The sequence below is a fragment of the Lates calcarifer genome, unplaced genomic scaffold (assembly GCF_001640805.2).
Source record: "Lates calcarifer isolate ASB-BC8 unplaced genomic scaffold, TLL_Latcal_v3 _unitig_91_quiver_2069, whole genome shotgun sequence".
Taxonomy (NCBI): Eukaryota; Metazoa; Chordata; class Actinopteri; family Centropomidae; genus Lates; species Lates calcarifer.
In genome coordinates, this window is record NW_026118097.1 from 724 (window position 1) to 13,809 (window position 13,086).

General features: G+C 37.4%; 1 protein-coding gene and 1 long non-coding RNA gene across 2 annotated transcripts; both read left to right on the forward strand.

The window, feature by feature from the left end:
• The first annotated feature begins 439 nt into the window (after positions 1-439).
• LOC108880352 (VPS10 domain-containing receptor SorCS3-like) lies at positions 440-7,997 on the forward strand. The gene is made up of 6 exons (XM_018671828.2): positions 440-453; positions 544-679; positions 1,355-1,454; positions 2,383-2,488; positions 2,619-2,779; positions 6,275-7,997. Exons 1-6 carry the CDS (start codon positions 440-442, stop codon positions 6,337-6,339), a joined length of 582 nt encoding a protein of 193 aa, XP_018527344.2. The 3' UTR covers positions 6,340-7,997.
• Positions 7,998-10,094: 2,097 nt separating this feature from the next.
• On the forward strand, positions 10,095-12,245 carry LOC127142201 (uncharacterized). The gene is made up of 3 exons (XR_007812678.1): positions 10,095-10,408; positions 11,491-11,554; positions 12,174-12,245. It is a non-coding gene; the product is annotated as an uncharacterized LOC127142201 (long non-coding RNA).
• The last annotated feature ends 841 nt before the right edge of the window (positions 12,246-13,086 follow it).

Genomic DNA, 13,086 nt, shown 5'->3' on the forward strand with positions numbered 1-13,086 from the left:
CAAAACTGCACATCAGATTAATCAAAAACTAAACCAGAAGTAGCATTCATATTCTAAGAGACGCCACTTCACCTCTTTTTTTTCCCAGAGTTCTTCAGGTCGCTGCTGTTGTCGTTCTCGCCAGCGCTTGATGAGCACAATCCTGACATCCCCGAGTGGAGGGAGGACATAGGCCGTGTGGTGCGCGGACAGCTCTGTCACAGGTACATCAAGTCCCTATTGCTCTGAGATCTTTCCTGGAGTCAACATCAGCCACCAGTGGCTTTCAGGGTCATTACTATTTTATATCTGTGTGCAGTATTGATACAACAGTCATGATGTTTTATGGTCCATGAGAGAAATTTGTTTCTTTTTATAGTTTACCGGTGACTACAGTAACCAGACGCAGTTGTCTGATGTGAATTGGACCTCAAACTGATGTTAAAATGTTATGTTAGCCATGGGACAGCGTTGGTTTTTACTTTGTTGTCCAAAGTTTTGTGCCCAAACTTTTCCCTCTGAAGTGGACTTACACCTGCCTGTTGTGTTTTCCTGTCGCTGCAGGTGTCCGGGGTTTCTGAAGATCAACTTCTGGTATCTCTGTACCCAGGACTTCCAACCACTGCAGAGCTCTTTATCCTGCCTGATGAGCATACATCAAGTGAGCACAAGAGAAGGGAGCGAGGAGGCTTTGGAGACGGTAAGAACCATGAAATCTTCTTTTTATTGAGAAGCTGTTTCACTATGACACATTCAATAATATGAGATGATTAGGTATAAAAAAAGTATATGCAGGCAGTTGCCAAAACATGTCCACCAGTAAATAATGAGATTACTTAATTTTGGCTCCGCTTTTTTGGTGTGCCCTTTCATACCAGCTGCTATGTAAAGGAGCCAAACCAAAATAATTTGACATTTCTGTATTTACTTTTTGCCTAGAGTTAGATGACTAAATCTCTAAAGCTTGCTAAAGACATGAAAATAACAAATCAACACATTTTATCTCATTGGTATATTCTGCACACAACACAGATGTAAAAATAACAAGTTGGTATGCTGTAATGTGTTAATTAGTCAAATTATGGGGTGTTACTAGGTGAATTGAACACAAAGAAGAGAGCCTGACTAACTGTTTCTCACTGATTCCAGCCATTATGCTGAACCAAGCTACAGACATGAGAGTGTTGTCAATCATCACATCTAACTCTGCAAAGAAACATATTTGTTGACTCCTTTCTATAAGAAGGTGTTGGCTATAAATTGCCAGTTTATTATATATAATGATATTTAATCTTCAATAAAGAGTTTTTATTGCAACACATCTCATAATGTTTGTTTATTTGTTTTTTGTGTTTCTTTCTAATACATTAAACAGATATCAGATATTTTTGTCACTGCCCTGAACCAAGGCCTGATCCAGTTTGAACTGAAAGCTGATATCCGCATCATTGTGTATATGACTCACCAAACTTTGGGTAAGTTTGTTTGTAACCTTAGCTTATGATTTCTGCGCACTTGGACCCAGTGTATTTGTTAGATTAAAAAAAAAATAAAACCTTTTTCAGGTACATAAAAACAAAGCATCCAAAAGGCCTCTGGCTTAATTTATGCCAGCTTATTACAGTATATCTACACATCCACAGTGCATTTGTTTCGCTCACTGATGAGCAAGAGATAAGACACATATCTTTCTTGGGATTATTCGACATTGAGTTCTACCCAAACACTGAAAAAAATAGAACAAGACAAAAACAACAGTATTCCCTGAGTGAGATCCATATGATGCTGTATATCACAGGATTTAAATATCCTTTACAGTGCATCAGTTTTTCCACCTGAGGCTGTGAGACAGTAGAAATCAGCCGATCAATGACATGATTGACAAAGAAGGCATTTGGTATGCACTGAGGAAATCAGCGGGGTCACCGGGTCATTAGCATATCGCAAAAACGTGTCGATCAACCCTGCGTGGCTTTACCCCTTTTCATCCACCAGCGGATCTGTCTTCATTTGTGTCTGCATACAAAGGTCTGGGTTGCCTTTAAAATGATCCAGAAAGGTCATAGACTTCATAGGCTTCTCTCTGAAGGAGAGGGAGATGGGCGGTGAGGAGAAATACTTTGAATATTGCATCTCAGCATTTAAAAAGCCATGACTATGCATAAGCTACCTGCATGACAGACCCCAGGGAGAGGCAGCGGACCTCCTAAAGGTTCCTTTTAATACCCAGAGGGGATAACATGCGGAGAGCAGCTCTTCAAACGGTGCCTGCAGTAGTTATATGACATGGGGTAATGAAAGTAATCTCCTTGAAATAAGACATGGCTTAGGAAAAAACAGAGAGGTTTTAACACATTTGTCATGGTTAAAATGTGACACTGACTTGACATGTTTGTCTTTCAGCACCACTTGTGGATTCAAACACCATCCACAGTGGGTCTGCCATGCTGATGCTGCTCACTGTGGTATTTGTTGGTTTAGCCGCATTCTTCATCTACAAGTTCAAAAGGTGCGTTCACTCAGATAAGAAAGTAAATTGTATTGAAATCAGCTGTAAATGTAAAAACCCCCCCAAAATGAATTAACTTCATTGTTTTTGAAAACCTTACATACTTGCTCTGTTACCTCCGTGCGTTTAGAAAATTACCTTGGATCCACGTTCAGACTGAGGACAGTCATGAGAAAGAACCGGAAGTGATCAGCACAGTCGGTCAGAACGACAACATGACCAAGGTGAAGCTTAGTGAGTTTCCCTCTCCAAAAGAACTCATGGCGAAGGATCTGGAGACCAGGAGCCGAGGTACATCAGCTACACATTTACTATTCAAAGCAGTGGTGGAAAAAGTACTGAGGTCTTTTTAGTAAAGTTTAAAGATTCTCAGTAACATGTAAAAAGTCTAAAACTAAAAGTACTCACTATTCAGCCGAAATGGGCTCTGTTGGAAGTTAAAACACTCAAGTTAATTACATGTGCTTCTGTATAGTAATTGAGTAAATGTTCTGTTACTTACCACCACTGATTTGAAGTCAGTGCATTTTAGGATGCAGAAGATTCAGTTGGGAACTACATGACAGCTGTGATGCAATTTTTTTATCCCGAGACTAAATGAAATACAGAATATTTATATCTGTGCACAACTCAAACACATTAATACAGGACTTAAGGAATGACTGTCGCTCTAGGAGACGGAGACTGATTAACATTTTATCAGCCTAAAAACATGTCACTGAGCATCTGTTTTGAATGCAATTTAACTGTATTTTATGTAGACACAAAAACACAATTTGGTTTCAGTCTTATTTAAAAGATGTACTGTAAAGGCTTTTCTGTGAGCGAGATTGAACTCTGGCACACATCTGAGGTGCTGGAACATCTTTGCCAATGCAGCGTGTCACATTTTTGCAAATTGCACACGCACAACTGCAGCATCTGCACAGCTACCAGATATCACGATGACAAGTTAACTTTTTGATTGCTATGCCTGACATCCACTGTGATGTCTTTTAGATGAGAACTATTCAGTCCCTGCAGAGAGTGTGGATTATTTGACGAAAGTAGCATTGCAGTGCTCCTGACACAGACATGTGGGCTGCAGGCCTTTTTTCTGGTCACTCAGCACTTTGGCTATTCCTCATTTCTCAGCTGTTTCTACCTTTCCAAGTCCTTGCTGATCTGAAACAAATTAACTCCTTTTTGGTTGGCTTTTTTGAAGTGTTTATTTACAGAAAGGCAGAGCAGCATGGGACCTTTGATTTGTGGCTTGATTAAATGAATTTACAACCTGCTGTTTAAAGATTTCATGCAGTGATTTTGGCTTGGATACAATTGCTCCCACAAGGCTTCAATCCATTTTACAAGTATACTGTAAGATCTAAAGCTATCATCTGTTTTCAAGTGAGCTGACTAGTGGAGGTCACTGACCACTCGCTCCAGGATTAATAGTAATCATTCATCTGTTTTGGATATTGCAGTTATTTTTCACTATTGCATTGGGAGTCACCTGACTTGTAGATGTAACTGTATTCAAACCTTGTCTAAACACATTCCTCCGAAATGTATTTAGGTATCGAATTTTCCATACCCTGTGAGGTAGGTCTTGCTCCAGCCAGTGGGAAACATGGCCCCTACCAGAGCAAAAAAACATTAGCCAGTTTTAATTTAATTAATGTCTGGGTTCAGTGATTTTATGTGTTCTCATTTTAGTCCAAATGGCTTTACAAGCTCTAAGACAGAGAAGAATCTGCTAGTCACTGATAGTTGTCACGTTGCAGCTTCAAGCAATGAAGTAAAAATCACAGTCAAAATTCATAAAGGTTCAAATGAGGAATTGAACATTTAAAGGAGGATTTGACAGATTAAAATGAAAATTGTACGTAATGAAAGTTTAGTTTAGGATCTTAATTTGATTTATGTTAATACCAATCAGTTCTGAGTGACTAACATGACAGCTCACATAGGCTCATGTTTCATAATAAGTAGACATTTTCAGTTCAGTTGAAATAAGAATTAATTAAGCTGTAAAAGAGATTCAGGATTCTTCTGTGTGATCCATTGCACCAGGCAGGAGGTCGTCGAAACACGTCTACCCAGACACCAAGTATGTATGTATTTCTCAATTTGAGTAAGAAAATCTTGGATTTTTTTAAATAAAAACTCTATTAGCATGACTCAGTCTTTTTCTACACTTCCCTCATTGTTCATGCACTGTGAGGAAGAAGTATGTTTTTCTGAATTCAGAATTATATTTAAGAATGAGCCAACATATGGTTAAAATTATCTTTGAGTATGAGAAATAACTGTCATTTATCAAGTGGGTGACTTCTGTGTATAGTGTATGAGTATGATCTTTAAGAGCAGCTCATGTATTAACAGCCTATCAGAGACAAGGATTTACCCTACAGCTGCTCAATTGTTTATTCCTTTACAAAATCCTCACATCTTATTCAATGGATGGATATTTTGCAAAAATAAGAATGGAGCTTTATAGTGAGTTTCAACTGCTTTGCTGTTTTGTTCCAGCTCTCACAATGTTGTTTTCAGCTGCAGCAGGCAGCTGTTTTAAGTTCTAACAACCCGCTGTATACTACCTGTTCAGCACCAAACAGCAGACAGTCACAGTTAGTGACTAAGTGGTGAACATAGTGGAGCATTTAGCAGGTAAAAAAGAGTGGATGTTAGGCTTAAATTCATCAGATGTCCAGAAAACCAACTCTCAGCTAAATTAGTGTTATCAATTTGTAATGAAAACCGTTTCTCCATAATGGCTGGATGAGAAAATACTCAAGGGTTCAACCTATCAACTTTAAAGATGATTATATGTCAGTGTTGTGTGTACATCCTCTCTCCATTATTGCAGGTTTAATATATCCAGTGGATATTAACATATAAAATGACCAGCTATTTAATATACCCATACATACTAATACAGGAAATCGGCTGAAAAGAAAAGAAAAAGAAAACCAAAGTGGAACAGGAAAGGAATTCTGCAGCTGGCAGATGAGGAACAGTGTGTGTGTCAGTGTCTCTGTACTGCAGCCATCTATGATAGCCACCTTTTAACTTTAAGAGCATTTTTAAATACTAAGAAATTTGATAAAAAACCTTTATTCTTAATTTTAAACTTTATCTCATCTTTTGCCTTTTCAAATTGTGATTTTGACCTAGAGTACATAGATGTTACTCTTAAAATATTCTCCATATAAAAGCTATTTAAATATCATAAATCATATTTTCTTTAGCAAATCCGAACTGACAGCCAGATCTTTACCTTGATGAATTCACTGCCAGGTTATTAGTTATATGAGTGAACATGAAATTAGCTTCATGCAGCTTTATACAAATCACTGAATTTAATACTGACACAGCTAAGAGATAAAAGTGCCACCTTTGGAAAAAAAGCCAGTGTCTGCACAATCTGAACAACCCCACTTGTCACAGCGATCCCATCTTATCAGCCCTCCATCACCAGCTCAGCCCTGCTTGGATAGGCCATGTTCCTTTGTTGAGACAACAGGGGGCTTTTCAACCAAAATGCCTGGGTGATGAATTTATAATTAAGTGCAAAAGCGTGTACAAACCATTTGATCTTCACGTAAAAAGATTAGAGGAATCTAGATTGAACTTTCAGTTGTTTGGTTGATGTTTAAAAGAAGCTATTACTTCACCCCAATATCAGTGTCATGTAGATAAAGCCAAAATATCACAGATAACAGCAACTTATGATGTGCATGTGAAATCACAGCAGTTAAATGTCCCTGTATTTAATCTGTTTTTTCACTTGTTTGCATGTTTCAGGCGGAATTGGAAGAAATATGGAGAGAATTGTTACAAGGGAATTTCCAAATTGTACTAATGTCTAAGACATGCGCTCTGTTACTGAGTAAGTACAGACTGTTGTGTTACAATTGTGCTGAAATTGTTTGCTTTGTTGGCATTGTTTTTATTTATTTACTTCACGCTGATAGCTGCTATAGTTCAAAGTCATGTTTTTAACTCACATGGATAGATTAAGTATCTAGTTTACAATATTTGATGAAGATCAATACACCGAGCCAGACTCTAGGCTTCTAGTTTGAGGGCGGTGAATCACTGAAATTGGCTGATAACTATATTGCCCGGCACAGAATGTCCAATTAGCATTAGGAATCCCTCGCTCTTTACCACCGCCACAGATGTGACATTCCTAATTTGGGTGTGTTATGAAGATTCAGCTGATGATCCCTCTGACATCAATATGGTTCTTTATTAGGATCATATATGGATAGGAGCCGCAGACTGTGTCACTAAAATAAAATACCTCAAAAGCTTTGACGATGGGCTACTGTAAGAAACTTTCTGAGAAGAATAATTTTATCATGTAAATGAGAAAACATTAGCACAAGAGAAAGAATGTATAGGTTTTGTTGCATAAGTTTGATAAAGTCACTTCAAGTTCGGCATTGAATCTAAATTGCATGAGTCACTTTATGGATATTTTGGCCCTCAAGGGATATTCTAATATTGTCCAGGGTTTGAAAATCAGAAACTAATTTAACATAATAAAAATGTTTCTGAAATCTCACAGTACTTGTTAATAATGCCTCCCTCTATCGCACAAACTGAACCAACAGGCTATAAAATTGGTCAAGTGTAACCTTCCTATATATTTATTTATTTCTTTTTTGGTATTATTTTTGCCTCAGTTCCTTACATCCTGAATGAATAATACAACTCAAACCAGAGAGTTGTCAGTGAAGGCAGAACACATGTTGCTGTACCGCCATACAGCAGAAATATAATTAATAGGCCATTTTAGCTTTAGTTATATTCCTGTAACGACACTTTTAACTTTACACCCTGGATAAATTTTTTAACATTTACCGCCCTATAACTAGAGGTCTCTGAGTTGTAAATATAATGAATATATATATAAAAATGTCAAAATCTGATTGTTGTGAATGCTTCTAAGAAAGAAATGTGTTGTTGGTTTTGCTCTGTAAGATAACATGGTGCTTTCAATGACTGTCTCTCAGATGATGGTACACAACAAAACCATGATATATAGACATGAAAGTCTGGCCTTTGAAGTGGAAATACTGACAATTTGTACATAGAATAAGATGGAATGTAAATCTACATGGTAGCTTCATCCTACTTTATTGTAAAATCAACCCACTGAACAGGCAGTAGTATGTTTCCATGACCCTTAGTCTCACAACAAGCCGTATGTCCTCTTTTTTATTTATTTTTTTACAGTAGCATGCCCTAATTATCTGTGATAAAAGACTTAAGACTACATTAGGGTGAGCAAGTACTGTAAATATATATATCATGGTGATTTTAAAGTTTACTTGACACATTAAACTAATTATTAAACACCCTGTCTAATAGTCTAGTTGTGCAATTTCCCAAAAGTTGTGCATGATCTATGATATTGTTCCTTTTTGTCGATGATATAAAAACCGTCTTGTTTTAAATCATATTTCTTACTGTGAACAAATTGCCATTTTGAAAATGTTCAAAATAAATGTATTTTTATATGGAATTATGTTTTTCTATTATGCATGCACCTATAGTTTACATTGTAGTGGAATATGTAGGATTTTAATAGGATTTATCATGATGACATTCAGAAAACATTTCACACAACTATTATTTTAGTGTGTAATTAGTGTTTTATTTACAAGAACTACAATTGTGTTCAAGTGGATACAATTGGATTCATAAAAGTCTGCACTTTGCAGACCTAGGGCTAAATTGGCAGAGCCTTGGTTTTTATGTCTTCCCATGCTTGTGCTAATTTGGAATTGTTAGGGGCGAGATCAACTGTCCCTCGTTCAATCTTACTGATTATAGTTAATTTAGGGCTCATTTCCATGCTAGAAACTTTGCAGGACTCTACATTACCTTTGGTTGAATTCAGCCCTGAGGCTAAAAATTCACAATGTATTGTTACAAGGCAATTATTGACCTGTCTCAAGAGTTTGAGTTCGATTCTTGGAGTTCAATTCTTATGAGGCTCAAAGAGTTTTGAAGTCTAAGACCAAATACAAATACTGAAAGGCTTGAAGAAATAGCTGTCAAGCACCAGGCCAAATGGCTATGTTGTTCAGAGGCTATGTTGTTCAAATGTTCAGAGGCCTGCTTATTGATACAGAGGTTGTGGGTTGTGGGTTTGATTCTTATTAGAGTCAGTAGATTTTTAAGTCCAACACCCAAAGTGAAGATTGAAAAGTGCTCTGAGAGTAAGTTCTCAGTGCAAAGGGCCTTGGCAGTGTGGTGGGTTTGTTAGGAATCCCACCTGTTACCAGGACCTGGAGCAGCAGAGAGACTACTAGACTGAACTACTACTAATACACTGACTACTTGCTATACTACTACACAGACTAGACATGACCAGAACTATTTTTAGCTCATATAACTTTGGAGACCACTGAAACGCAAGATGAAGATACAGTCTTTGGTCACAAATAAAATAACCTGCTGAGACAATGAGCAGCACAATATTCACTGCAGAACTGTCGAGTTAATGTGATATACTCCACAGTATCTTTGACTGAATTCAGCCCTAGATGCGAACAGTTTGAACTTTCATGAAAATGAATCCAATTTAAAGTTGTACACCGTTTTAGTTCTTGTAAATAACACAACTAATACACACTGTATTATTTCATCTTCTCAATAAAAAGAAAAGAAATTCTCAACTTTGGGAATCACATCATCTCAAAATTATTTCAATAGTCATTTCAACTTGCCTGCCCATGTAAACAACAGACTGAGGAGGCTAATTGTGTCGGACTTAAATTGATTTAAATTGCTATTCTTATATAAAGACCTGTGTTTTTTTATCTGACATGTTTCGACTGCCAAGCCTGCAGTCTTCAGACGTATTGGTGAAGCTTCCTGTCAGCTGATTTATGTGGCCATAGTTGTCCTACCTGAAACCGCATAAATCATCGGACAAGAAGCTTCAGCAAGATTTCTGATGAGGACCACAGGCATCGTAGTTGGAACATATCAGGTAAAACCCCCTGTTGAAGAAATCACTGAACTAACCTTGGGAACAAGTATGCATGGCAATATCTAATATCTATCTAGCTCTCTGTCTTTACATTAAAATTAAATTACACATTTTTTAGCATGTGTATAATGAACTGTAATATACCTTTATTTCACAAATTCCTGGTCCATGACAGTTGCAAGTGACAATCTCATCAAGTGAGGCTCCCCTCTGTGACCACTTGGGATGCAGAGACCACTTTCCATACAAGAGCAGCCCTCGTGCCCCAGACACATCAGCTTCTGGTACAGGGCCAGTTCTACGTAGGTATAAATGAGGGGGCAGTCAGAAATGTGAAGGGAGCATCGCTGGTATGCATCATGCTACAGCAGCAATTTTCTGGGGGAGTGTTTTACACACATTTTGTGTAGGGCATTTTTGTTTTTTAGTGTTTTCTCCATGGAACTGGGTTATTAGCTACCTATCCAACCCCCAACCTGGAGAAGTGGATTGCACTTTGTCAGGCCTCTACCCTGTGACCTGTTCAGCTTGGGTGTCCCATCTGAAGACTAAGCTTCTGCTGGAATAACTCCTAGGGTCAGTGAGTCTCTGCTCCAACAGGCACTGGGAGAAGAGCAGAACTGCCAGTATGCTGTTCCCCAGTTTAACATAATAGATAGATAGATGTTTTATTTATTTTTTATGTTAGCTGACGTATGTCGTCATTGCCGCGACGTGTCTTCTCATTGGTTACGACCTTCTGGGAGGAGCCAAGTGGAGAAACGAAGCCTGAAAACAGATTTGAACCATTGCTTCTGTTTGCTGGTCCTGTGAGAAAATGTCGTTACCGAAGAGGCATGGATATTAAAACTAAAAGCTAAAACAATTTCTGGAGCAGTTTTTGTCAAACACGAGTGAGACTGGACGCTGAACACATCTGCAGCGCAAAGGTAAGGCAAACAGTTAGCGGCTAGCGTTAGCATTAATGTTATTGGAGAGCTTTAGCATTAGCATTACCTTGTAATGGTATCGTTCAACTCTATTATTAGTCGCTTATATTGCATGGGCTCCTGGAATTTGTGTAGAATAGAATTTGTGTTTATGGTGGTTTATCGTGTCGTTGTCATCGGTTTGTGGCCATTTGTGGTGATTTTAGGTTTACCTCTACCTGGCTGTTTTACACGTGGCCGTTAGCATTAACATTAGCATCGAGCGTTAGCATCAGCTTTATTTTTACATGATGTTTTTTCCCTTTTTGTCGTCGTTTTTATTTACGTGGGTGAGTTTTTGTGCTCCAGCTCGGTCATTTTAAGTCAGTTTATGGCGGATTGTCATGTCGATGTGATCATTCTGTGTCTATCTGTAGTGGTATTGCACCGTTTTGCGTCTCTAGCTGGCTGTTTTACATCTTACGGTCAGCTTCTTTGTGGTGGTTGTTTTGCATCGTGTTGTGTCTTTCTAGTTTTATGTCTATTCCAGGCCATTTAACTTTTCTTTGTGGCCATTTTGTGTTTCAGTATGGCAGTTAAGCATCTCATTGTGATCGTTTTGCGACTCAGTTTTTTTTGCCTCTTTGTCGTTTGTGTGTCTTTCTAGCTTTGTGGTAGTAATCTTTCCATAGCCATCCATTGATCCCCTGTAATGTATATTATTGAATATAGAACTTTCTTTGTGGTGACTTGAGACCTTACTGAGCTTAGTTTTGAGTTAAATACAACCTTGAAAACTAGATTTTAACTCTGTGATCCTCCACAAGTTTTAAGTCTCAAGAGAAGGTCACAATGTATGAGCTGAGATTATTGTTAGAAATTATTATGAAAAACTATTTTAAACATTGCTTTTCTTTCTGAGATCAATAAATTAATATCTAGTAATATAGGTAATTTATTTACTGCAAATCTCAAACTGATTGTCAAGGTTCTAGTGTTAAGTTGTCAGTGTTGTACTCTTCTACACTGTTGAAGTTTTGGAGGTGAACTATTCTTTATAATGAGGTTATTTGTTTGTCAAGTGTTGTACTTGTGTTTTCCAGGTTTACTGATTCAGCTGCTGCAGCCTGGACAGAATCACCAGCTCTCACCTTACAAACCAAACAGGTATGTGTCCTAAAGATTTACCCAGCCTGAAGAAAATGTGTTAATGAGGTGAATTATTAATGTTAGTAACAGTGTTATTGTTTAAATCGATGGTATTTGATGAGTTTAGTATTGATTATAATAATGGTTGATTGTGTCCATAATTTGACAGAAAATAGTACTAGTTGTAGTAATTTTTAAAAACTCAAAATAGTTGTTAATTTTCTGCCTATGGACTCAAGTATATTTAAGAATACCAAAAGTTAAAACCCTGCTTTCAAAAACATATTGAAGTGAAAGTTTTTATTATGCATTTCACCGCAATATACATGATTCCTCCAGTGATAGACTGATAAACAATTAATATAGACATTTAAGATTTAAGACAATTATTTTTAGTTTAATTATTTAGTTTCCCAAATATTTATTGTTATTGATTCTTAAAGATGTGATGCTTTTTCTTGTTATATGTGACAGTAAACAGCCCATTTTCTGATATACTCCTGTAATGTTTGAAAAATGTTCTGGCTTGGCTGTAATGTTGAATATTTATGTGTTTTGGGGTTAAACTGTTGATGAGGAATAGGTCATAGGGTACTGATCATTTTCCTTTGTATGTTTCTCTCTTTATTTCCTCCAGGTGTCACCACTTTGTCTATGATCGCAGAGAGTCTTCGTACATTGAAGAAATTCTTTCAGACCAAGACAGAGGCCTCCAGGTAATTCACAAACAGCTTTACATCAGCTGTCCAACACAGAGCACTGACATTATATATCTTCAGTGATCTGAAGTCTGAACAGTTTGATTTGTCACAAAAAGACTTAACTCATTATTAAAGTTTATTTACATAGTTCATGAGTGTACAGTTCAAAGAAAATGAAGAATTTAAACATCAGGTATCATCCTCTCTCAAGCCTGGCACACACTAAAAGATTTTTAAAATCTTACCCGATTTAGAAAATGTGAGAGACCACACACATGATGACAAATAATGTCAGAGTTCAGTTTTGTTCTTACAGTGTATGATGTGCAACGTGAAGACTAGCACACCACACACTAACAGATTCACCATCAAAAGCCAGACTCTGGACTCTCAAACATGGCGGACGACAGTGTCTCTTGATTGTTGTACTTGTCTTCAGTCTTGTCTTGATCATCTTTGGAGCAGATGTCTTCCTTGCTCTCTCAGCCAAATTTAGTTCAAATTTTAACTGACTTTGGATAAAGAAACATTTCTAGCCACTGCTGTATCAGTGGTATACCAGGAATATCAGGAGCTGGTGGACTCAGTTCTCCAGTCAAAGCATCTTCTGTCTTTGTGTGTAAAGCAAATTAACTCTTGGACTAGTTCTTATTAGTCCAGAACCAGTTAGTCCACACTCTGGTTTCTTTGTAGATTTAGTGTCTTTTTCTTCTCTCTGTTTTGACAGTTTGAAGTTCAATACACAGAAGCTCTGTGCTTTTATATTAATGTTTGTTGCGTTTTTCTCCACAGGATTCAAACTTCTACCATTGAATCACAGAGAGAAGAGACAGACATGAAGACATTTCC

Excerpts from the sequence above, each read along its gene's own strand:
- LOC108880352 (XM_018671828.2), top strand. Across the intron at positions 1,455-2,382 it reads TATGACTCACCAAACTTTGG|CACCACTTGTGGATTCAAAC; the intron begins GTAAGTTTGTTT and ends TTTGTCTTTCAG. Across the intron at positions 2,780-6,274 it reads TCTGGAGACCAGGAGCCGAG|GCGGAATTGGAAGAAATATG; the intron begins GTACATCAGCTA and ends TGCATGTTTCAG.